Source organism: Gracilinanus agilis, chromosome 2 (genome assembly GCF_016433145.1).
Source record: "Gracilinanus agilis isolate LMUSP501 chromosome 2, AgileGrace, whole genome shotgun sequence".
Lineage (NCBI taxonomy): Eukaryota > Metazoa > Chordata > Mammalia > Didelphimorphia > Didelphidae > Gracilinanus > Gracilinanus agilis.
The window spans coordinates 282,122,695-282,148,670 of record NC_058131.1 but is presented as its reverse complement, the minus strand read 5'-3'; the positions used below and the strand labels follow the sequence as shown (position 1 = coordinate 282,148,670).

The 25,976-nt window shown below is 36.9% G+C and overlaps 1 protein-coding gene across 1 annotated transcript in view; it reads left to right on the top strand.

Moving 5' to 3' along the window:
• The window catches only part of GPR107 (G protein-coupled receptor 107), a 90,396-nt gene that overhangs the window by 39,984 nt on the left and 24,436 nt on the right, over positions 1 to 25,976 (top strand). Inside the window, exons 13-15 of the mRNA XM_044663982.1 lie at positions 4,515 to 4,645; positions 13,423 to 13,466; positions 17,360 to 17,385. Of these exons, the coding sequence (XP_044519917.1) occupies positions 4,515 to 4,645; positions 13,423 to 13,466; positions 17,360 to 17,385 (201 nt within the window). The remainder of the gene's footprint in view (positions 1 to 4,514; positions 4,646 to 13,422; positions 13,467 to 17,359; positions 17,386 to 25,976) is intronic.

Genomic DNA, 25,976 nt, shown 5'->3' with positions numbered 1-25,976 from the left:
TCCTTCCTTCCTTCCTTCCTTCCTTCCTCTCCTTCTCCTTTTCCTCTTCCTCCTCCTCCTTTCCCCACCCTCCCCCTCCCCCCCTTAACTTCTGTGACTTGGCTCCTAGATGGAAGAGTGGTAAGGGTAGGCAATGGGGGTCAAGTGACTTGCCCAGGGTCACACAGCTAGGAAGTGTCTGAGGCCGGATTTGAATCTAGGACCTCCCGTCCCTAGGCCTGACTCTCAATCCACTGAGCTACCCAGCTGCCCCCAGTTGCTTTTCTTCTGTTTTTTCACTCTTGTAGTTCTTCCTCTGAATGTGGATAGGGTTCTTTTTCATAAATCCCTCAGAATTGTCCTGGATCTTTGCATTGCTGCTAGTGCAGAAGTTCATTACATTCGATTTTACCACAGTGTATCAGTCTCTGTGTACAATGTTCTCCTGGTTCTGCTCTTTTCACTCTGCATCAATTCCTGGAGGTCATTCCAGTTCACATGGAATTCCTTCAGTTCATTATTCCTTTTAGCACAATAGTATTCCATCACCAACAGATACCACAATTTGTTCAGCCATTCCCCAATTGAAGGGCTTCCCCTCATTTTCCAGTTTTTTGCCATCACAAGGATCATGGCTATAAATATTTTTGTACAAGTCTTTTTCCTTATGATCTCTTTGGGGTACAAACCCAGCAATGGTATGGCTGGATCAAAGGGCAGGCCTTCTTTTAGCACTCTTTGGGCATAGTTCCAAATTGGCAAGGCAAAGGTTTAGAAAGAAAGAGGGGGTGGGAGGAGAGGAAGAAGGAGAGGGAGAGAGACAGAGGAAGGAAGATATTTTTCATTGACTTACAATTTTAAAAGAACTTCTAATGCTGTTCTGAAACTGGCTGAGCCTAGATATACCTGTACCCAGAAGCCATGTATGCAGCATGGTATTCTAAGAGGATTATTTGGCACATCAGCACATACAAGCATGGAATGCTAGTTGATTCTCCTGCTGAGAATGTTAGTTGTAAGACAAAGTGATTATGGCTTTCACAGACAATTTGGTTTGCATTTCACTTTTTAATTTATATAATAAAACAATAGATAATAGTTTAAGGTTCATTGGGCCTTATCGAAGGGACTTCTGAAAGAACAAAGTAGTAGGAAAAAAATGAAGTTAAGAGAAAGCGACATTTCAAAATAATTTGTATTTGCAGTAATTGGAACAAATTTTTACTTGAATTATAGAAATAATTTACCTCTAGTCCACTAAAAAGAGGACTATACTTAAATTTTTTTTAGAGTACAATATATTTATATTTGTAATTTGGGGATATCTTCAGGGGAAAGTCAAGGAAGGTACATATTAGGACCGTGGTCTTTTCAAAGTACTTTATATGTGACCATTTTGTGTAACTGGAAATTTTTCATTGTGAATTTCTAAAGAGCTTAAGCAGTTTCATGATCTTTTGCTGCTCTCATAAATCTCCCAGATGAAATATTATTCATAGGAAGTGAAGCTACTGATGACAAACTAGATTGTAAAGTCACGTACTCAAGGATAGAATGCTCAGACAAAAATTAATCAAATGAAAAGAGCTAGTCTGTTTCCAAAGTAACTGGACCAATATCTTTAACCTGTTCTTTTCATATTCTTGCCATCTTTTTGCCCTTTATGGAAATCTGACTCACTTCAATAAGACTCTGTATTCCTGGTCACTCTCTCCAGAGCTGATTGTTTCCTTCTTTCATGTCCCCTGACACATTGGATCAGAAATAGTAGTTGGCATACTCCTTGTTCCCACTCTGCCACTTCCAGAAATTCCTCTCTTGCTTGGCCTCATTTTTCCTAAATGTAATCATCCTATTGTAGTTTCCAGTCCCTTCATTCCATCTTGTGTGGCCTCACTTTCTTTTCAGTCTTGATCCTACTTTATAATTGATCAGTACAAGTGTACATGTCCATCTTGACTCCTTTCTCTTCCTTGTCCTATTGCTGTTTTTCTTCTGTAAATCCTCAATCCTAGAAAACTGTCCCCTCTCCTTTAGTCTTTTCCCCTTCCCCTCTTCTTCCATTTGCCTTCTCCATAGTCAGTTAATTGTCAGGAATTTGTTAAGTACCTAGTATATTAACAGGCAATATACTGGGTATTAAATGTGTGAAGATATAAATAAGAAAGCCCTCACCCTCAAAAAATTTATATTCTATAGGAAGAGACATCCTATAAACAAACAAAGTAAATATAAAAACAAATTTTCCGGAGATGTCGAATACCATTAGTGGAAGTTATAACACTCTCAATTGAACTTTCCCTGCCACAGAGCAAAATGTTTATTTTTGATTGACATTCCTTTCCACCCCATCAGCAGCCATTCCAAATCTTCTTCCCAGTCCTCAAGTCCCCAGTACCTCTTCTGTTTTCTGTCTCCTTAGCGTTGTTGTTTCCTAGGACTCTGTACTGGACTTTTTTCTTCTTTTTCTCTTTATGCAGTTTTCTTGGAGTTTGATTCAACTCCCATAAATTCATTTATCTTTGTGTGGATGTTTTTCAGATTTGTATATCTAGGTTTAATCCAGCTTGAATTCTAGTCACATGTCATTGCCTACTGCTTATCTCTTCCTAGATATTTCATAGGAATTTGAAATTCAACATACCTGAAAAAGAGCTCATTCTCTTTGTCCCCTAAACTTGCTTCTCTTTCCTGTTTTCATTGAGAACATGATAATCCTCATAATCACCCAGATTCATAACCTCAGAGTCATTCTTGACTCTTTACTTCCTATACCTTTTCAGTTGCCAAGTCTACTTCTATAACATTTCTCCATCCACTCCCTTCCACTTATATAATTACCACTTAGTATTTGAAGCCCTTATTATTCCACACTTGGGCTATTATAATAGTCCCATGATGGGTTTCTTATTTCTTCCTCTCTCATGCAAACTTACCTTTCACACAACTGCCAAAATAATCTTTCTAGGGTACAGGTCAGACCATTTGCCTCTAGGATAAAAGGCTTTTATAATCTGGCTTTCATCTCTCTTTTTATCCTATTTCATTGTCTTCACTTCCATGAACTCTATATTCCAGCTAAATTTGACTACTAGCTATTACTCAAAGTTGACATGCTTGTCTCTTGTTTCCCTGCATTCCTATAAGCTCTTCCCAAGGCCTACAGTGCACTCCCTCTTCATTTTTGCTTCTCAAAAAACCTTGTCTTTTAGGCTTCATATGCCATCTTCTCCTATAAGCTTTTCTGATTCTTGTCCCTTAACTCCTATCTCAATAAGCTCTTCAGGAGTTGAACCTGTTTCATTTTGTCTTTGTATCCCTGGCACCTTAAAATGAATTAAAATTAACTTCTTCCCATAAGAGGAGAGATAGGAACTTTGAGGCTTATGATTTTCGTTTATTTTCCTCCTCTAGTGTCACTTTCATCATAGTTCCCACAATATCAAACCTAGAGGAGCTTCATTATCCAAAAATCTGAGATTCCCCCCAGAAGGGTTATCTTGGATCCCTGTAGTGTAGGAGCTGTGGCCACGGGCCATAAAGTGCCACCTGCTCACCTGCTCAGGAGTTTATCCTGTAGGAAAATATATGTAAGGTAATGGGGTCACCAGGGATATTACAATAAACTAAGTGGTTTGTGGGAACACACTCTAGGATTTATGAGAGACTGGACCAGGGTCAAGAGACCAGAGTTTACTGGATTTCCACAGGAATGGCAGTTGATCTTAACTGTCACCCAGCTTCCACTAGACCAGAGTATAGTAACAGGCTAACAAGGTAAAAGGGACTTAACAACTTTAATTATTTTAGACTAAAAGGTGGGAAAGGATTTCTATACTTAAAATCTAAAGGATAAAACCACAGGGCAATGGGAGGACTTATTCTACTCTTATCTAAGTGATCTAAACTAACAGGGCCCAAGGAGCTGTAAATGGAGTCTCTGGGTTTCTGCTTCAAACCTGGAACCTGCCAGGCTTGAGTACAGCTAGGACTTTGTGGCTTTGGGATTCTCACTGCAATCCACTGACGATCTCTGGATGCCAGGAGCTAAAGTTGTCTCAGGAACCAAGTAGTAAGGGTTTTGCTTGAAGCACTGTCCTCCAGTACTCAAACTTCACCTCTTCTCATGGCTCTGTAGATCTTGTCCTTTTCTTAGATGCCACACCACACAGGATCCCAGGGGAAATCAGGAAGCAGGGTGTCCTTTGCTCTGAGGTCTCCCAGGCTGGCAACAGTTTTGCCCACCACTAATGGAGTCCACACTCAGGGCACAGACAGACTTCCTCCTCCCTCATTCCATCATGGAATTCCCAGCTCCAGCTCCTTCCTGCTATGTACAACTTAATCAATACATAATCATTACCTAATCTAATCTTCCTCACAACAATCCTAAGTTGATACCCAGTTTGCCTGAAACACAAAGAATGGGATGTGATCTGGAGGAGCAGATGTCCACTTCTCTTATTTGGCTATTGCTCTTGGGTCTGCTCCTTTGTGTGACCCTGCAGGATTCAGTGATTCATCATATTCTGCAGGTCCTGGCAAATGTGGCTTATATCATCATAGAATCAACTGAGGAGGGAACAACTGAATATGGCTTGTGGAAAGATGCTTTATTCTTGGTGGACCTGCTATGCTGTGGAGCGATCCTCTTCCCAGTGGTGTGGTGAGTAACCCAGGAGTACCTTGTCTGTAGCATGCAGCATCTCTAAAAGTCTGTGGTCTTTTGGGCAGTAAGGGCTATCATTGATAGGAGTATGAAAATGCAGGCTCATTAGTGATAGAACCTACATTTCCTGGCTAAAAAAACTCTAAGAAATAGCACTTACTTTCCAAGAAGAAGAAAAGTGAAGTAGATAAAATAAAACTAGTTACAGATTTCAGCATGGGAAGCTTTCTTCAGACTGGTTGGCTTTTTTCAGAGTGCACTAAAAAAAAAGCAATTAACCTTTAGATTTATTTCCTTTGATTTGCTTTAAAAATTGGGTTCTAAGGTAATATTAGATATAGAGTTTCAAGTACTTAAATAAAATGGTCTTTAGGGTACCCCCCATCTAAGGTAAGACAAGCTTTGGTTAAGTGTCTGTTAAGTTAGTTCCTAAGAACCCCAAAACAAAAGATAAGACCATCTCTTTTTTCAAGAAGTTTATATTCTATCAAGGAATGCAAATTCACACACACACACACATACACACACACGTACAAATTCGTGCCACAAAATTAATATAAAGGGGTTAGGGAAAGAGAGCAAGGGCACTGGTATTTTGGAGATCAGGAAGGCTTTCATAAGAGGAAGCGCATTGGTTTCTTTGAGAAGGAAATGAGGCATTCTCTGAGATGGAGATGAAGAGCAAGTGCATTCCAAACCTAGATGACAGTCCTTCAGCTAGAGGAAATGGAGTATTTATGTGTGAGGAACAGAGAAACCAATTTAATTGGACGTAGGAGAGTAAGGAAGAAGAGTAATATGGAAGGAGGCTAGAAAAATAAGTTAGATTTAGTTATAAAGGGCAAAAAGCCAAAACAGAGGTGTTTATATTTCATACTGAAGGTGATAGAGCAGTGATTCCCAAAGTGGGTGCTACGGCCCCAGGTGAGTGCTGCAGCAATCCAGTGGGGCAGTGATGGCCACACTTTTTTTGTATTACATTCTATTCTGAGTTCAATAAATAGTTTCATAATTTCCAGGGGGTGCTAAGTAATATTTTTTTCTGGAAAAGGGGCAATAGGCCAAAAAAGTTTGGGAACTACTGAGATAGAGGATCACTGCAGTTTGTTGAGTAAAAGAGTGACATGGTCAGATCTGTGCTTAAGGAAAATCTTTTTAGTAACTGTTCTGAGCATGGATCAGCCTGGGAGGAGATTTGAAGTAAAAAGCTCAATAGGAGGCCATTGGTAATAAACAAGGTAAGAGATGATGAGAACCCAATCTCAGCTGGTGTTTATGAATGGAGAAAAGGGATCTGGTATCAGAAATGTTTCAGAGATAGAAATGGCAAGATTTACAATTGTTTGTTTACATAAGGTTAGGAAGAATCAGGAATTGAGGATAATGCTGAATTTGATGTCCTAAGAGACTGGAAGAACTGTAGTACCTTTGATGTAAATAGGGAAGATCAGTAACAGGAAGTGTTTGGGAAGAAAGATAAATGAGTTTTGTTTTGAACATTCTGAATTTGAACTACCTCTGGGATATTTTGTTTGTAATATCTAAAAGGCAGCAGGAACTGGATAGAGTTCAGTTCCTGAATTGGATGAGAGACTAGGGCTGTTTATGTAGATCTGTGAGTCATCTGCATAGACATGATGATTGAATAAATGAGAACCAGTAAGGGTAGTAAGAAACTAACATCTAAAACAAGACAAGAAGAGGGCTCAGAACAGATCCTCAGGTTATACCTAAAGTTGGGGGACCTGATTTGTAATAGAGAAATTTTAACTCATTTGGTTACATTATGGTGATAAGGAGGCAGATGTGATTTTTTATATGGTGACTTTAATACTGAAATGGGCTAGTTAGATTCATTGTTTTGTTTTGTTTTTTTAAACTCTTCACTTCTAAGGCAGAATTGTGAGGCCTAGGCAATTGGAGTTAAATGACTTGCCACAGGTTGCACTGTGTCTAAGATCTGATTTGAACCCTGGTCCTTCTGACTCCAAATCTGGCACCTTATCCACAGTGCGACCTAGCTGTCCCAATACATTATATTTCATAGGTCTGCTCTGCACTTTAATCCCCAAAATGCCTTCTCAAAGACTGCTGTTAGTTTTAAGGATGAAATGTGAAAGAATATATGAATCAGGACAAAGTGTTCTGTATGTTTTAAAGTATGTATACAAATTCACATCTGTTATTGTTATCTTAAACACATTAGCTTTGAGTACTGACTCTGAACCCTTATAGTCACAGATAGATGTTTATCATTTTTTAATTTTATTATTATTTTTTAAAATTATTATTTTAAAAATAAATCCTCACCTTCTGTCTTCAGATCAAAACTAAGAATTGATTCCAAGGCAAAAGAGCAAAAGGGGCTAGGCAATGGGGCTTAAGTGATTTGCACAGGGTCAGACAGCTAGGAAGTGTCTAAGGCGAAATATGAACTGAGGACCTCCTATCTCTCTATCCTATTGATGGCTAACCTTTTAGAGACTTAAGTACCCAAACTGCAACCCTCACACTGCATGTGAGCTCCTACTGGGCCACTGAGCAGAGGGGAGGGTCATGTGAGAAATGTCCTCAGGCACATGGAGAGGAGGAGTGGAGCGACCCCTTCCAGCACATGTGCCATAGGTTCACCAACTCTGAGCCACCTAGCTCCCCAAGAGATTTGTTTTATTTAACTACCTAGCTTCATTTCCATTGCCAGGAATTCCTCAAGTGGGAGAGTCTTACAAAAGAGCCATGTAGTTAGAGAAATTTCTTTTTAATATCAAAGCTTGAGTAGGTATCAAAAAGTTTCATGGCTAGATTAAAATTTTCTTTTCTTTTAAATAAATGTCCTGGAAATTTTTTGTTTCTTTGTCTTCTTATTCAAGACCTATGATTTCATAGGTCTGTGATGGTGAACCTATGGCATGCGTGCCAGAGAGGGCACACAGAACACTCTCTTGTGGGCATGCCACACCGTCGCCCACCAGAATTCCCTACTAGAAAGGCAGATGGACTCAGATGGAGTTACTCCCTTCTCCTTCTCAACTGCCCCTGATGACATTTTTTTTCACATTACCTGCCCCTCTGCTCAGCAGCCCAGTAGGAGCGCTTTCTCCATCCCTTGTGTATGTGTGAGGTGTGGGGCACAGCATGGTGGGGCTTGGCATGCAGTCTCAAAACGTTTGCCATCACTATCATAGATGTGGAGAATTCCCTGTGAGCAAATTCCCTTCTACTAATGTATATGTACAGTTGATCAGTAGCTTAACTTGACTAGGTCACACAGCCAGGATTTAGTCTTGAGCTCAGGATTTCCTGGCTCTTTCACATCTTTTACCCCAGAAGTGTCAAACTCACAGAAGCAAAAACTCCTAGTGCTACCAGAACCAGATTATAATGTAATTAGGAAATGTTTATCAAAAATAAAGAATACAATAATGTTAATTTGTGGTTTTCTAAGTTAATATGCAGCCCGTGTGGATCCATTTCTTTGATTTTAACACCAACCATTGCATTACTTCTCAAAAATGCTATGAAATTGGTGGTCATGGAGGGATGATACAAGCAGGGGAAAACACTAAAGACTAAAGAATTATTGCTATTATAAAACCATTTACTCTATACTATTATTTGTATAATTGAAGGGTGCTCGTTATGGAGAGACTATAATAAAAAAAACAAAACAGGTCCTGGTCTAATTAAAAAAAGTACCCTATTGTTAAATGTAATATAAAATTTAATGACTAAAATTAGCTGCAGGTAAATAGAGAAGGTGAATCAGATGACCAAGACATCTTTATGAAATTAGTTACCATTTCAATTTAGGGACAGCTAGGCGGTTCAGTGGATTTAGAGGCAGGCCCAGAGATGGGAGGTTTTTGGATTCAAATCTGACCCCTGTTACTTCCTAGCAGTGTGACCCTGGGCAAGTCACTTAACCCCAGTGGCTAGCTCTTACTGCTGTTCCACCTTGGAGCCAATACACAATATTGATTCTAAGATGGAAGGTAAGGGTTTTGTTGGTTTTTGTTTTTAATAAAAATTTTAAAATAAACTCTCAGACTTTTGCTTCTATTACTGCTTAATAGATCCAGCTTGGATATGAGCTTCAATGACATTCTTCCCCCTGGCAAATGTTAGATTATGTTAAAGTCTGCTTTTATCAACAGGCTATAATTGATTATGGTCTTAATTTTTTTTTAACACATCCTAGCTCTTGGCAGAATTTTTCCTTCATTAAGCAGAGCCAAAGGGTCAGTTGCTGACTTTCCTAACTAGCCAGCAGGGGGCATCTCCATGTCATTTAAACCCAACCTCTGTATTTAAAATGTTACTATGAATTTTTTCATCTTTAAAATGATGGGATGCGACTAAATAGTCCTCAAGGTTCTTTCCATCTCTGAATCTATACTCCTAAGATCCAGCTAAGAAAACATAATTAGGGCTTAGATAAATAAAGCTACAGTGTACATTTATATAAAGTCTTCAATAATTAGAGAAACATTTCCTTGGTTCATGCCAATCTAATAAATATGACAGTAGTACCTAAAATAATTTTTGTTTTAGTGTCAATCCAGTCAAATTACCAAGAGGTTACTTTTTAAAATTTGACAAAATAATAACAAAATTTATTTGGAGGAATGTTGAATCTCAAGGAAAATACTGACAAAAAGTTGGAATAAAAAAGACTTAGCATTACTAGGTTTCAAATTATTTATTAGAAATCATGAAAACTTTTTGATCTTGGTTTTAAAAAATAAAAAAATAGGTCAGTGAAATAAGGTAGATAAGAAAGACTCAGAATCAGACAACATAGTAGCTCAATGTTTACTAAAGCTGAGAACACAAACTATAATGGAAAAGTGCCCCCATATGACATGAACTGCTGAGAAAACTGGAAAGCATTTTGTCAGAAAATAATTTTAAACTAGTATCCTATAAAAACTTCTAATAATTAACCTAAATATAAATGGTCATGTCATTTAAAAAGTATAAACACAGAACAGATAGAAGGTACATTTCCTAATTGTGGTGAAGGGAAGAATTCATAACCAAATAAGGGATATCTTCCACATGAAGCCTTTCCTTAATCCCTCCCCTAGCTACTACCCCTTCTCAACCCCAAATTTACTTTATATTTATTTTACATATTTATATGTATATATATACATGTATATTAACTTTATGTACATGTTGTCTCCTTGGTTTCAATATATAAAATGCTTAAGGGCAAGAATTGTATTTTGTCTTCATTTCCCCAGGACCTAGCAAGGTGCTTGGCACGTAGTAAGCCCTTAATAAATGATTGTGGATTTACTGATTGCTTGTCAATGACAATATAGGTCATTTTTATTATATAAAATTATTCAAGCTTTTACTCGAGCAAAATTAATGCAGCTAGAATAAGAAGAGAAACTGTTAAGTGGGGGGAAACTTCTTTTTATTACCTATCTTTGATTAAAGTCCGATATCCAAGATATGCAGGGAATCGACACAAATATATGAGTATGATCCATTCCCATAGAGATAAGCAGTTGAAGGATCTGAATGATTTTCACAAGGAAAAATGAAAACTATCAAAAACCTTATGAAAAAATAGTTGAAATTCCTACTATTAAGAGAAATGCAAAATAAAGCATCAAATTACATAAATGATACAAGATGGAGAATAGTCATTGTTGGAGGAGAAGAGCACATTAGTACTCTGCTGGATCTGTGAATTGATCCAGGTATTTTAGAAAACTATTTGGAATTTTAAGAGAAAAGTACTAAACTATTTATATTCTTTGGCATTAAAAAGCAGCTGAACGCAGATTAAAAGCAGTGACTGACCTCGATTTCAGGAGACAGGAGATGAAACACCAATTTCTCCTTTTGGTAGAGTCAGACATGGTTGTTATGTAGATGACTTTTGTATAAAAAAATAGAAAAACATAAATAAAACCTTTTAAAAAATCATAATTGACTTGAGCAAACTATGTTGTTGTTTTTCAATGAAAAATGGGTTTTAGTTCTTTAAATGCAGTTAAGTGGCTAACCCTTAGACTGAATTTTGCTGGCCCCTCACTTAGGCCTTGCTCTCAATCCACTGAGCTATCTAGCTGCTCCTCTTGGTTTTAACAAAGCCTGAGATCACATTCACTTTTGGGGCTAGTGATATAAAGATGTTCACTTATACTGAGTTTACAGGCAAAAACCTCAGCTCATTTTCACATGAACTGCTATGTAGCCAGGCCTCTCCCATCTCATACTTGTGAAGCTGATTTTTTTAACTCAAGAGTAAGAGTACTTACTTTACTACTATTAAATTTCATCTTATTAGATTTAACAAAATGATCTAAATGGTCAGGATATTTTTGGACCTTAATTGTCCATCCAATGCATTAGCTATCTCTTCAGCTTATTGTCAGGATGAACATGCCATTCTATATCATTATCTAAGTCACTGATAAAAATCTTAAATAGCACTGGGCCCACCATGGGGTTGTTGGGGCACTAGAAAAGAGAATTCCTTTAGTGAGAATTCTAGCCATTAAAGACTACTCTTTGTTTATGGCTATTAAACCAGGTTTGAACCCATTGAAATGAATTGTCATTGAGGTCTCAGTCTTCATGGTATGAAAGAATTCTCTAAAATCTGGGCAAACCACTTAGAGCCAAGAGGTCCTGGGTTCAAATATGGCCTCACTCACTTCCTAGTTATGTGGCAAGTCACAGCTCCCATTGCCTAGCCCTTAATGATCTTCTGCTTTAGAACCCATTACACAGTATTAATTCTAAAACAGAAGGTAAGGATTTAAAAAAAAAAGACTAATAAAAAGCCTAGAACAAAGGAGGTGATAGTCCTGTTCAGCTCTGTCTCCTCAGGTCAGACCATATCTGCAGTGTTAATTTTTAGGTACCTCATTAGCAATGACATTAATAAATGGAAGAGCAGGGACAGCGAAGTGGCTCTGTAGGTAAAGAGCCAGGCCCAAAGACAAGAAGTTCTGGGTTCGGATTTAGTCTGATACTTCCTACTGGTGTGATCTTGGGCTAGTCATTTTTCACTTAGTCCCAGAGCTCTTACTACTCTTCTACCATGAAACTGATACTTAGTACTGATTTTAAGACAAAAAGTAAAAATTTTAAAAAAATAAGTTTCCAGAAGAGGGTAGCCATAAATGGTCAAAGGGCTTCAGAGTCATACTGTGTAATGACTGGTTGAAGGAAATAGAAATGTTTGTCCTGCAGAAGGAAAGACTTTAAGGGAGGGAACCAGATATAACTATGTTTAAGGGCTTAAAAGGCTCTTAAATGCTTTGCAATTGCAATGACCAATCTTAGCCTCTGCGAAGAGATAAACTTTTCCTTGGAAAGGTCAGAGACTTGGGTGCAGTGTTGAGTAGGCCATCAGACTTGCTGAATCTGTCAGTTGGTTTTGCCTCCCCTCCCCCCCTCTCAGGACTGTGCAGGTCTTTGTAACTTTAGAGTCTTGTTCTTTTTAATCCTAGTTCAGTAAAATTGTTTTAACTGGTTTTTTACCCAAACGATGCTTATTATATTTTAAACAGTGAACTTGCTAGAAGCTTAGCTTATAATAGGCATATATCCAGAAATAACTGATATATAAACAAATCATGTCAAGAAAGCTTTTTCTTTTTTTTTTTTTTTTTAAGGAGAAATAAAACATATCTGATAGCATCCACAGTGTTCAGAGGCATCTGGGTGGCATTATGGATAGAGCCCTTGTGGGTGAAAAATCCCAAACTATGAGCAGTTTTCTGCTGGATCACCCTAGACCAGTAGTCAAGAAGACCCGAGTTCAAAATGGACCTCAGACATAGACTAGCTGTGTGACCCTGGCAAGTCACTTAACCTCTGTTTGCCTCAGTTTCCTCACTTATAAAAGGAAGATGATAACAGCACCTACCTCACAAGATTGTTTTAAGGATCAAATGAGATATTTATAAAAGCGTTTACCACAGTGCCTGGAACTTAGGGGGTGCTACATGAATGCTTATTTCCTCCCCTTTTCCTTCCTGATGTCAGGAAGGTCTTCAGCATGCACCCATTGCCACACCTTCCCCCAACTTCTCCCCCAATAGTACTTGAAAAGCTAGTTTACAAGGGAGATTTGATTTGCTCTTTTTTTTCCTAGTGGGCAGAATTAAGAGCTTAGATAGAAGTTGCAATGACTTAGGGTTTTATGTAAGGAAGAACAGATTTAGGCTTGATCTAAACAAAGACTTCTAATATAGAGAGCTGTCTAAAAGTGCATTGAGCTGCCTCAGGAGCTGATGGTTTTGCCTTCACTAGAGGCTTCAAACAAAGCCATTTGTCATGTATGTCGTAGAGGGGATTCTTATTCACACAAGGTTTGTATTAGATGGTCTCGGAGGCCTCTTCCAGGTCTGGAATTCTGATTTCAAATCCAGTCTTTCTTTAAAGGTCATTTGGTCTACCCTCACTTCTCTTATATTAAAGATTATGTATTTGAAGTTGAGAAAGGTTAAAGCAGTGATTCCCAAAGTGGGCGCTGCCGCCCCCGGTGGGTGCTGCAGTGATCCAGGGGAGCAGTGATGGCCACAGGTGCATTTATTTTTCCTATTAATTGCTATTAAATTTTTTAAAAATTTAGTTTCCAGAGGGCTAAGTAATATTTTTTCTGGAAAGGGGGAGGTACGCCAAAAAAGTTTGGGAACCACTGGGTTAAAGGAATTACCCCAAGTTATAGTTAATGGCAGAGCCTGAAAAAAGAAATGCTAATTCATGAGCTAATTTGTGCTCACTTGAATATTTATTTTTAGGTCAATAAGACATTTACAAGAAGCCTCTGCTACAGATGGAAAAGGTAAGTTCATTTATTTTAGTGGCCTCTTTTCTGGTGCTTGAGACTCCTCCATTAATTTAATAAGATTGAGGCTTTGCTGTGCTTGTTTAGTTGATATTGAGTGGCAGAGTAGGAAAAACTTTAGTTAACAAACTCATGTCCTTATATAGTAGGCAGTCAATGAATGTTTCTGGCTTTCTAATTCAAGCCAGCTCTAGGCTGGGTTAATGTTGTTTTATAGAGATGTTGGTATCCAAGATTCCAGGGATTTTAGCTGTTTGTGGGGGCTGGGAGGATTACTGATTAACAGAATGACTCATTTCATCTCCCCTCACGAGTCTAATTTTCACCTCACAAATCGAATTGGGAGCTCAAAATCCTGTCCTTGAGTCGGGAGAGGTAAGACTTCCTTGTGAAAATGAGTGGCATCACTTCCAGCCTCTGGAGTTCAAATGGGTACGTGTAAAGCAGCCCTTCCTGCTATTTTTCTTCACAGTTGATTTAACAAGCTGCAGAAATAGATGTGTCCCTATTAATTTAAAATTATGACTTGGATAACCAGAAAGGACCTTCAAATTTTGCTGCTTGTAAGCAAGGAAGCCACTAACCTTTGCATTTTTCTCCTTAACTTTTTCATAACTTGTTTTAAAAAACCCCAAAACATGTACTTCCATTTTCTTTTCCTCTTTGAAACCACAATGAATTTAAAATACTAGGGTCAGCTTCTACTATTTCTAATCCATCCTATACACTGCAGCCCAATCTGTATATATGAGAATTATATACATATGAGAGAAAGATGTCTTTCCAGGGCCCCAAACCCTATAATATATCAGCTTCTTGGGGAATAAAGATTAAATATCTTAACCTGGCATCCAATCTGACTTATATATGTTAAAATAAATATCTTAATAATTTTATTCCCCTACTAAAGTAGGATTCATTTACAAAGTGTGCAAGAATATAAATTTTTTTCTTGAGATTTATTTATTTCCCTTTTTATTTAGAATATTTTTCCATGGTTCCATGATTCATGCTCCCTCCTCCCTCACCTGCCTCTCCTCTTCCCCTTCCTGAATCTGACAAGCAGTTCTACTGGATTATACATGTGTTATTGTTCAAAACCTATTTCCATGTTATTCATATATGCAGTAGAGTGATCTTTTAACATCAAAACCCCAATCATATCCCTAATGCACTATGTGATCAATCACATATTTTTCTAATTCATTTCTGTTTCTACAGTTCTTTCTCTGGATTTAGATAGTGTTCTTTCTCCTAAGTTCCTCTGGATTGTCCTGGGTCATTGCATTGCTGCTAGTAGAAAAGTCTATTACATTTTATTGTGCCACAGTGTATCAGTAAGAATATAAATTTTACAATAAATGGTTTCCATTGTTAAGTATTTTATATTATATGAAACTACTTTCACAAATTTAGGAGACTAGAACAGGAATAAGCACTGCTGCATCATGGTTTTGTAGAGAAAGCCCTAGTCTTAGAGTTAGGAAGATCTGGTTTCAAGTCTAGCTGGATGAGTTATTTAATCTCTTTGTACCTCAGTTTCTTCATGAAGGGCTGAACTCAATGGTCTGCAGGGTCCCTTCCCAGCTTTAAGTCTGTGATCCTCTGATCCAATGATTCCAACTTCCTCATAGTGTACTCCCTTCCACATATCCCACAATCTAGCCAAATTTGAAAAAGGTATTTGTAGTTTTCCTACACCTGTGTGTTGCTTTTACACTATTCCCAATGCTTAGAATATCTTGTTTAAATTTTAATCCAAATATCACCCCTTCAGAAAAATTTTGCCTATTTCCTTTCAGGCTTGAAATGTCATTTTACTTATGTATCTCTTAGGCACTTACTATGTGATATTACATATTAATGTATTTATCATATTTCTCCATCAGACTGCAAGTTCCATGATGACAGCACTGCCCTGCACATATTTTTTGTCTTGACTTTTATTATTATAGGTGTTAGGCTCATAAATTGGCCATTCAAGCATCCTAGTCCTTTTTCAAATACATATACACCACAGTAGCCATAAGATTGCACATACTAGTAATAGTGGTACTTAACTAGTTTCTTAATGTGCACTGATCTCTAATAGAATTGCATTTGGTGTAAGTTTATTATTATTATTACTTAAACAACTCTGTCATATTGTTGATTTACTCAGTCCTGTCATATGAAATACTTAGATCTTTTTCATTTAATAATGTTGCTAATCCACTTCTCCCAAACTAATTTTTTTTCATTTTTAAAATAAAAATTTTTATTGATATCCTTTGGCAAAACTAACCAGTATATCTCAAAAGTTTGACATTATTGTATGCAGTGTTCCATATACAATCACTCACCTTTTTGAGAAAGTAGGGGGACTTTGCTTCTTATTTCTCTTCTTTGGGGCCTAAGCTTTTCATTATAATTTTTGAGCATTATTTAGATTTTTTTGTTATTGTTGTTTTTTTAAGACCCTTATCTTCTGTCTTAGAATCAATACTGTGTATTGGTTCCAAAACAAAAGAGTGGTAAGGTCTAGACATTGAGTATTAAGTGACTTGCCCCCAATCATGCAGCTAGGAAGTGTCTGAGGCCAGATTTGAACCCAGGACCTCCCATCAGTAGGCCTGGCTGTCAATCCACTGAGCCACCTAGCTGTCCCTCGTTCTTTCCATTTACATTTTAGTCATTGTGTATATTGGTTTCCTGGTTCTGCTCACTTCACTTTCCATCATTTCATATGTTTTTATATGTTTCTTTTCACTGTATTCATTCTTAGAGTAATATTCCATTATATTAATGTACCATAACTTGTTTAGACATTCTTTAATTGATGGATACCTACTTTGTTTCCAGTTTTTTGCTATTATAAAAAATATTGCCATAAATATTTTGATGTATATGGGACCTTTCTTTTAGTCATTGACCTTGAGGTACATCGTCACCAGTGGAATCTCCTGAATCAAAGGGTCTGACATCATAACCTCTTTCTCCATATTATTCTAAGTTGCTTTCTAGTATGGTTGGACCAATTCATAGCTCCACCACTAATGGGTAGTGTTGCATTTTGAGAGTAGAGCAGTAATCTTTTTTCATAAAGCCAATAACTAAAAGCACTAGGTGTGCTTTAAAGATCATTTAACCCAACTCCCTTTTTTTATTGGTGAGGAATCTGAGACCCAGAAAGGAGCAATCCAGGCAGTGGCAGAATGAGAATTTGAACTTGTGTCTTTGGCCCCATATTCAGTGGTATTTCCATTTGTATTATTGATAATTAAAAAGAAAAAATCTAATCTCCTCCCCCCAACCCCCTAAGTTTTCTTCATTGAGTTTAAATATTCAGAGTTTCTTCTGGCATTTTGGTATATCCATTTCCATTATTCCAACTCTGATTAAAAAGTTTTAAATCCCAAGAAGCACTTTTTTCAGTTGAGGAAAAATCATGTCTCTGTTTTTCTTCTCATTCTTAGTTCCCTGTTTCCTTTATCTCATTTTCATCTCTCCTTTTCATGATTTTCATTCATATTCCTCTTTAGATTAACTCTCCTGTATTCTCTTCTTATCCCTAAAGCACTATCAACAGCATCTGTTAACTTATTGTTAAAATTTTCCTTCCATTAGCCACCATGTGTTGGTCCCAAGAATCCAATAACATTTAACTTGATCTTAGCCAGAAGGCCTAGAAGTCATCCCCAGTAACACTTCATGGAATTTAGTGTTCTATAGAGATTTCTGCTTGTGAAAAAGCTGTATTCTATGTTATTCCTGTTTGAGAGAATACTAGGATATCAAAATTGCTATCCAAGATCCTCAGTGAAGGGAAGAAAGGTTAAACTGAGGGTCTGTTGTATTTATGGCCTGAAGTTCTATACAATATGCCTGGTAGTTTATGATTTTTCCACAAGGTGACAGCATGGGGCCTATTTCAGCAGTGACTAATTTTGAAAAGAGAGACTATATACAGAATGATGGGACATTGAAAAAAACCAGAATGACAAAAGTGATATTTTATTTCATTTACCACAAATGCAAAAATTATTTTGAAATGTAGCTCTCCCCTCCCTCCTAGTTTCTTACTTCTTCACCTGTGAAGTAATAAAGCAGCTTATATACTTACTAACTGAAAAGGATATATAGATAATAATAGATTAAGCTAAGATAGATGCTGTTTAACCTGGACAAGTCTTTGGTTTTCCTGGCATAGTTTCTCTGTTCAACAAGCTATTCTTTTCTGGTGCCTCCTTTTCTGTTCCATTTCTGGAATCCAACCATTCCTAGAAATGTCTGTACTGGGAATATTGTAGGGTCGAAACTTCTACTAGTTTCTTACCTAATTATTGGCTTCTGCCTATGACCTTAGAGGTGGAAACTAAATCATTTCTGTCTGAATGGGATTCCTTTTCTTGTTATAGAATACCTGAGCACTGAACCAGAAGACTAGATCATCATGGACTCTTCCTACCATAGTCTATTCTACTATTCTACTGGAAGCTTCCTGGTGATATCCTTTCTCTGCCCCTTTTGGATAGTTAGTCTTTATGTCATTGGAAGGAGATTTAGCATTACCCTAGTTTGGAGCTACCTATCCAAGCTCTGTTGAAACGAGAAAGTTATGGGGCTATCCTTGTATTGGTGGTAGCCCCAAATATAAAGAGAGAGCTAATAGGTTGCCCTTATACTCTTCCTTTGCCCTCACTTTCCACTTCCTTGTATGCCTCCCAATTTGCCACATGGCTTTTCCCTGTTAGCTTTTCTTTTAAAAAGCCTGTAACTCTCAATATTATTGGCATATTGGACTTTTCCCCCTTTTTATTTATTTAGAATAGTTTTCCACAATTACATGATTCAGGATTTTCCTCACCCTCCCAGAGCTGAAAAGTAATTCCACTGGGTTATACATGTATCATTGTTCAAAAGCTATTTCCATATTATTCATATTTGCAATAGAGTGATTTTTCAACACCAGTACCCCCATTGAACCATGTGATTGGTCGTATATTTTTTCTTCTGCATTTCTTCTCCCACAGTTCTTTCTCTGGATGTGGATATCGTTCTTTCTCATAAGTTCCTCTGGATTGTCCTGGATCATTGCATTGCTGCTAGTAGAAAAGTCCATTATATTTGATTGTGCCACAGTGTTTCACTTTCTGTGTACAACATTCTCCTGGTTCTACTCCTTTCACTCTGCATTGATTCTTGGAGGTCATTTCAGTTCACATGGAATTCTTCCAGTTCATTATTCCTTTTAGCACAGTAGTATTCCATCGCCAACAGATACCACAATTTGTTCAGCCATTCCCCAATCAAAGGGCATCCCCTCATTTTCCAATTTTTTGCCACCACAAAGAGCGCAGCTATAAATATTTTTGTACAAGTCTTTTTCCTTATGATCTCTTTGGAGAACAAGTCCAATAGTGGTATGGCTGGATCAGAGGGTAGGCATTTCTTCAAAGTCCTTGGCACATAGTTCCAAATTGCCCTCCAGAATAGTTGGATTAATTCACAACTCCACCAGCAGTGTATTAGTCTCTCAATTTTGCCACATCCCCTCCAACATTTATCACTTTCCTTTGCTACCATAATGACCAATTTGCTAGGTGTGAGGTGGTACCTTGGAATTGTTTTTATTTGCATATCTCTAATCAGAAGGAATTTAGAGCACTTTTTCATGCGATTATTGATAGTTTTGATTTCTTCATCTGAGAATTGCCTATTCATATCCCTTGACCATTTCTGGTTTGGGGAGGCATATTGGACTTTGACAGGTGTTCTATATTGAATCATGTTGCTACATGTTTTTTGTATTAGTTTAGAACTTTTTTGATTGTGTTAGTTCAGAATGTTTTTAATCAAACATTTTGGGAAGGCTGTTAATACTTTAGAAACTTTAGTCAAAAGAGCTATGCTACACTCAGCCTAAATCTGCTGCTTGGGAGCCCAGGAGAATATAATAAACAAAAATACAGTTCTTTGGTAGAATTAAGTTTTAAAATAGAATTTTCTTTCTATTCTTTAGACTGGTGTGATGTAACAAAGCTAATTAAGTATCCCTGTCTTAATTTCTGGTTCTTGGGTCATTGTTTAATTGTCTTATTTTGTTCTAGCCTATAACAATGGAGCTGTTGTGAAGGCCTTGCCTGTCCTAGTGGCAATAGAAAACACAATAGAACTTGATAGAAGGAGATGGTGGCATTTTAGAATGGAGAAAACCTTAGAGATAGATCATTTAGTCCAGGGGATATTTAACCCTTTTTATATGGAACCCTTTGGCTATCTAGTGAACATTAGTGGATCCTTCTCAGTAAAATAACATTTTTAAATGCACAAAATAAAACTTGTACTATTATAAAGAAAACCAATTATATTGAAATGCAGTTATCAAAACATTTTTTGAAACAAATTCATTACTGGAAAGACCTCTATGAACTGGTGCTGAGTGAAATGAGCAGAACCAAGAGAACATTGTACACAGAAAGTGAAACATTGTGGAATGATCAGATGTAATTGACTTTGCTACAAATAGCAATGCAATGATCCAGGACAACTCTGAGGGACTTATGAGAAAGCATGCTATCCACATTGAGGGAAAGAACTGTGGAGTAGAAACACGAAGAAAAGCACATGATTTATCACTTGTTTATATGGGTATATGATTTGGGGTTTTGGTTTTCAAAGATGAATAATCTAGAAATAGGTATCAAATGATAACTCATGTATAACTCAATGCAATTGCTTATTAACTATCGGATAGGGGAGGGCAGGGAGACAACATGAATCATGTAACCATGGAAAAATATTTTAAAAATAATAATTAAAAAAACAACAAAAAAATAAATGATGTTATCCCATAAAAATTTTTTTTAAATAATAAAACAAGTTCATCAACCCAGGTGTAGAACCCCATATTTAATACAGCCCCTTTTATAAATGTAAACAAAACATTAAAGAGCTGAAGTGATTTGTCAATGTCACTTCACATGACACAATTAAATGCATCAGAATCTAAATTTGAACCTGTTTTTTTTTTTTTTCCTGTTTAACTTGAAAGTATTGGGTTGGGAATAGCATGGACCCTTAGGTTCAGGTTTTTATCCTACATTAACTCAGGTGATAAAAGACTTTCTGCTTAGGGTTTTGCTTTCCACTTCAAGTGTGTCCTCATTCTAATAATATTAATAATTATTCGTGACTACTTATTGCTTAATAGGTAATAAACTAGCATTTATATATCACTGATCAAATATTATCTGATTTGATTCTCCAAGCAACCCTGGGAAATGAGTACAATTATTATCCCTACTTTACAAATAAGGATCCTATGGCAGACCAGACTTAAACTTTCTTTCCTGTAGACACACTGCTAGTAAATGTCTAATGCCAGATTTGAACTTGGGTCTTCCTGATTCTGGATCTAACACTATTCATCTAACACCTAGCTACTAACTTATATAGCCATTTAGGATGTGCAGAGCACTTCACATGTATTATTTCATCCTTGAACCCTTAGGATTTCTCACTCCCCACATCTCTTCTATTGCCAAGGCATGTCAATTTTACCTCTTAAACATTCTCCTGATAATATTATTTACAGAGGATTTCCAGATAGATTCTTTCCCTGAGTATTAAAGAATTCAAAAAACAAACAGTGACCAAGTTGACTATGAATTGGTCTTGCCTCTCTCCCAGGATTTGGCTTAAAAACTGTAGTTAAAGATAATCAAAGCTTTAGCTTTTTTTAAAAAACAAAGGCCCTTCCTACCCACCCTAACCTCTGGCTTTCCCAAGCCTTTGTGAACTCTAGTAACCTGGCTATTGTCTCTCCCCCTTTCCATATTATTATTTAATCCCTCTTTTTCAGTAACAGGTTAGAGACACACAGCTTGGTGCTATGTAGGGAAGCCAGGTTGCAGCCTGTTGACTGATTAAAACCCTTTATTATAACTACTATGGTAGCTGATTTTTTAAAAGTTGACACTCCCTTCTCTAACCCTGCCATCATTTCTCGACAGGCCTTTATCACCTTACACCTGGACTATACAGTAATCCGTAGCTTGGTGTCCTGTCCACAATTCTCTCCCATCACAGATTTCCCTAATCTTCCTGGAGAGCAAGGCTGATGCCAACCCCCACTACCCACAATTTAATAAATTCCAGTGCTTCTCTTTCACCTCTGGGTTCAAATTAATCCTCACTTTAGCATTCAAAGCCCTTCCTACCCTCCCCTGCCATATGTACACACACACACACACACACACACACACACACACACTCTTCCAGTCTTTTTATACTTTATACCTCACTATGTACTCTGTGGTCCTATGACACTGGCCTCTTAGCCAATCCTCAAACAAGAGAATCTATCTCTCAGCTTTGGGCATTTTGTCTTATAGCCATAGTTCTCTCACACCTATAATGCTCTCCCTCTTTATCTTTACCTCCTGGCTTTCTTGGTTTTCTTCAAGGCCCAGCTAAAATTTCACCTTCTACAGGAAGCTTTTAATGGTCCTTCTTAATACTAGTGTCTTCCTTCTATTGATTATCTCCTGTTTATCCTATATCTTATACATATTTGTTTGTATTTTGTCTCCTCTCTTAGACTATGGACTCCCTCTAGGCAAGGATAGTCTTTTTCTATTGTGTATCCCCAACACTTAACACTATGTCTGGCAAATAGAAAATACTTGTTGAATGACTGGCTGAAGGCAGATTTATTCTATGATGGAAGTAATTTTTCCTAGTCTTGGGAGCTGTGGCTGCCCTTAGATTCTTTGTCTTACAGACTTAGTTCTGTGATCGAGGAGGCTTGATTGAGCCTTAGTTTTGCTGCATCCTAGTTTCTCTGCTTCCACTATTTACTGGCTATTGTTACCCTAGAGTCTGGAGTAATAATAGCCTCTAAATCCTGTAAAATCCCCTTCTCATTCAGATCTCTTTACCTTGTAAGAGTAGCTTGGTAACATACACTATAAATTCAATAAGCGGTTTCTCTTCTACTGGTCATTCATTTTACCTCTGCCATTGATGAAGAATCTAAGTCCTTTCAGGAAATATTCTGCCACTTAGCTTCTAGATAACCTTCAAAAGCATTAAGTAGATTAAGATTGCCTAACTCCTCAGTTTTTTGGATTGAGTGGTTTTTTTTTTTTTTAAATCTATTGCTATGTTCTGAAAGTAGCCCACAAAACCACCAAACTGTGTTTTCATTATATACTATTTTCTTCACATCTGAAAAGCATTTATTGGGTAATAAACCCTTGAGTTTAGCATGGTCATGATGGCTATGTCACAAGAGTAGAAAGGAACTGTTTCAAAAACTACTTGATCCTTTTTCTCTTTGGCTACCATCACTGCGGAGCTGACTACAAACTTATATGTCCAGATGCAGGTGGCTATTTAAAATTCCTATTAGATCTGACAGATTCATGCCCGAGAACAGTTCTATTTCAGTATGTTCCTATCAGTGACCACAGTGAGAAAATATTTGGAGGAATGAAGGAAAATGATCTTTGTTTGCCTCATGGCCGTGACCCAATCTGATTAATTAAGAAAATAACCCCTTTGTTTAATGATTTTTGTTTTGTTTTTTAACTGTTTATTGATATCTTTTGTTTTTACATCAACTACATTTACCCTCATATCCTCTTCTCTCCCTCTCTCAGAGAGCCATCCCTTATCACCAAGAAAAAAAAAGAAAGGAAGAAAATTTAGTAACTGGGGGTGTGGGGGGGAGAATCTTACCTTATTTGCAGTGTTCTGCACCCATGGACACTCTCACCCCTCGACAGGAGGAGGAGAAGGGAGGGATATCTTCTCATATCTTTTTAGGGACCATCCTTGAATCTTTATAATTTTGTAACATTCAATTTATATTGTTTTGTGATGGTTATTATTTCTATTTACGTTGTTGTCATTTTGTCCATTGTGTCTTGGCTCTGCCTCACTTTACATTAGTTCATATAAATTCCATGCTTTTCTATATTAATCATGTTCATAATTTCTCAAGTTACATAAGATTACTTTGCTACCACAGAAAATACTACTATAAAGATTTTTGTGTCTAAGGATCCTTTTCTAACACTTTTTTTGGGTAACTAACCTTGAACTATGAGTCTTATTATTGAAATTCAAGTGCTTAACACTGCAGGCATTACTATATATAAATGCTTATTCCTTTCCCTTCTGTAGATAAGAAGGCATTGGAATGTTCTGGGTACATCTACTTAGGATTTAGTACACTGCCAGTCCCTTTTAATAAGTCTGTCCTCATTTCCTCTGATTTGTTTTTGTCATTCTTTCCACTTTTAGTAGGGAAAGACCCTGACCTGTAGATAATCTAGATTTATATCACTGCTCTGAGCTGTTTATTTGCCTGCTCATTTGTGGATTTTTCTTTTCTTTGAATGAGTCAAGTGCTCTGCTCTTTACTCTTTTTTCCCCAGGTTTTCTGGCACTTCTCTGGATTATACATTTCTTTCTGGGCTAATATTTATAGAAGTCTTTTCCCTGCATTTGATTAAGAATCTAGTTGCAATTCCAGTTTTGTTAAATCACTTTTCAAGTAGAAATGAAACTTGATTCTATTGACACTGAGGATTATTGGGGAATGTATGTTTCTTCTAAGTCAGCTTTAGACACTGCTGGGAAAGAAGCTTTGAAAAGGGAGAGAGATTCTTGTGAAGTGCAACAGAAAAATGTATTAATATTCCAGTTACATTTGAATCATGCTTTGAAGGCTTCACAAAAGACAAAATAATACTTATTAGGGAGAAGCAAACATGTCCCCCCAATATTTTATGTTTCTCTTAAGGGTTATGAGATGCATTTATCCTCTTCTACTTCCTTCAGTGTTGTGTTATAATGTAGAGATTCATTCATTTTGCTTAATATAGAACGGAAAAATTTCTCAGCTGTAGACTTTTGTTCTGTTTTCTCCTCCTAAGTGTGTGAGTAGTGCTTTGAAACTTGGTGCAGTCTGGTCACGAATGGCTAGCTGTTTCCTAAGGCACTGCAGCATGTCACAGTCAGCATTGCTACTGAACAAAATACATTAGGACCACAACTTCCCTGGCACTATTCTTTATGTGCAGTGGAATGATCATTCATGGGGAAGAGAGACTCACCCTCTTCATGTCTGTTCCCTCTGGAAAATTTCCACATTATTCTGACTTCACATATTGAGATCTCTCTAACTTTTCATGACTCCAAAATGTTTTATTGATGCTTTTTAATTTTTTATACCCTGGTCACTCTGATCATAGATCTCTACTTTAAAATCAAATCAGTCAGGCGATAGAAGGATTATATTTGACTGCATATGCCATAGTCTATTCCTATCGCAGAGGAAGTGTGTTTCATCAGTTGTCTGAAAACAAGATCTTGGTCTTATTTTTGAATATCTTCATTTTCTTTATTGTAGTCATCATATATGTTGTTTTCTCATTCTACCAATTCATAAAAATCTTGTTTCTCTGAATTCTGACAAATGACATTTGTCACACTGGCACAATAATATTGTTATGTTCATATTGCCATTGGGTCAACTACCCCCAACTATTTCCAGTTATTTTATATCTAGAAAAAATGCTGTTACCAACATTTTCATATATATGGGAATTTTATTTCTGTCATTTCCTTATTTGGTGTATGTGCACAGTGAACCCACTGATTTTGAATTCATAAGGTGTCACGTAACAGTTAAGCATCTCAGATACTATCTTGTATACCTAGGCTACTGCTTAAATAGCTTTTTTTAAAAAGTGAGGCCCGTTTTCTCATCATGTCAATGTTAAGAAAGCATTTATTTCTCTTTTGACATAAAAGGTCAAGTGGCTTAACCTAAAGTCTCTAAAAGAATCAGTGTCAAATCTAGATGTATACTCATAAGTTCTTTTTTTAAATATTTTATTTCCCCTCCAATTATATGTAAATACAATTTTTAACTTTTTTTTTAGTTCCAAATTCTCTCCTACCCTCTCTCCTCTCCTCACTCCTTGAAAATAGTAGGCAGTCTCATACAGATTTTACATGTGCAATCACATAAAACATTTTTTCATATTAGTCATTTTGTGGAAGAAAACCCAAATAAGAATTTTTTTTAAAGGAAGAAAGTAAACTATAGAATGCTTTCATCTATATTCATATTCCATCAGTTATTTCTCTGGCTCCAGATGGCATTTTTCATCATGAATCCTTTGGGATTATTTTGAGTCGTTGTGTTGTTTAGAAAAGCTAAGTCTTTCACAGTTGACCATTGTACAATATTGCTGTTAACTATGTATAACGTTCTTCTAGTTCTGCTTCCTTCACCCTTTATCAGTTCATGTAAGTCTTTTCAGGTTTTTCTGAAATTGTTCTCCTTGTTCTTATAGTACAATTGTATTCCATTACAATCATATGCCATAACTTGTTCAGTTATTCCCCAATTGATGACATAAGTTCTTTCTCTAGTATTAAATGCCCATAGTTTCTAGAACAGAACAAGAAATGATGCATTCATTTTTGTTGGAAGTTTTGTTAGTTATT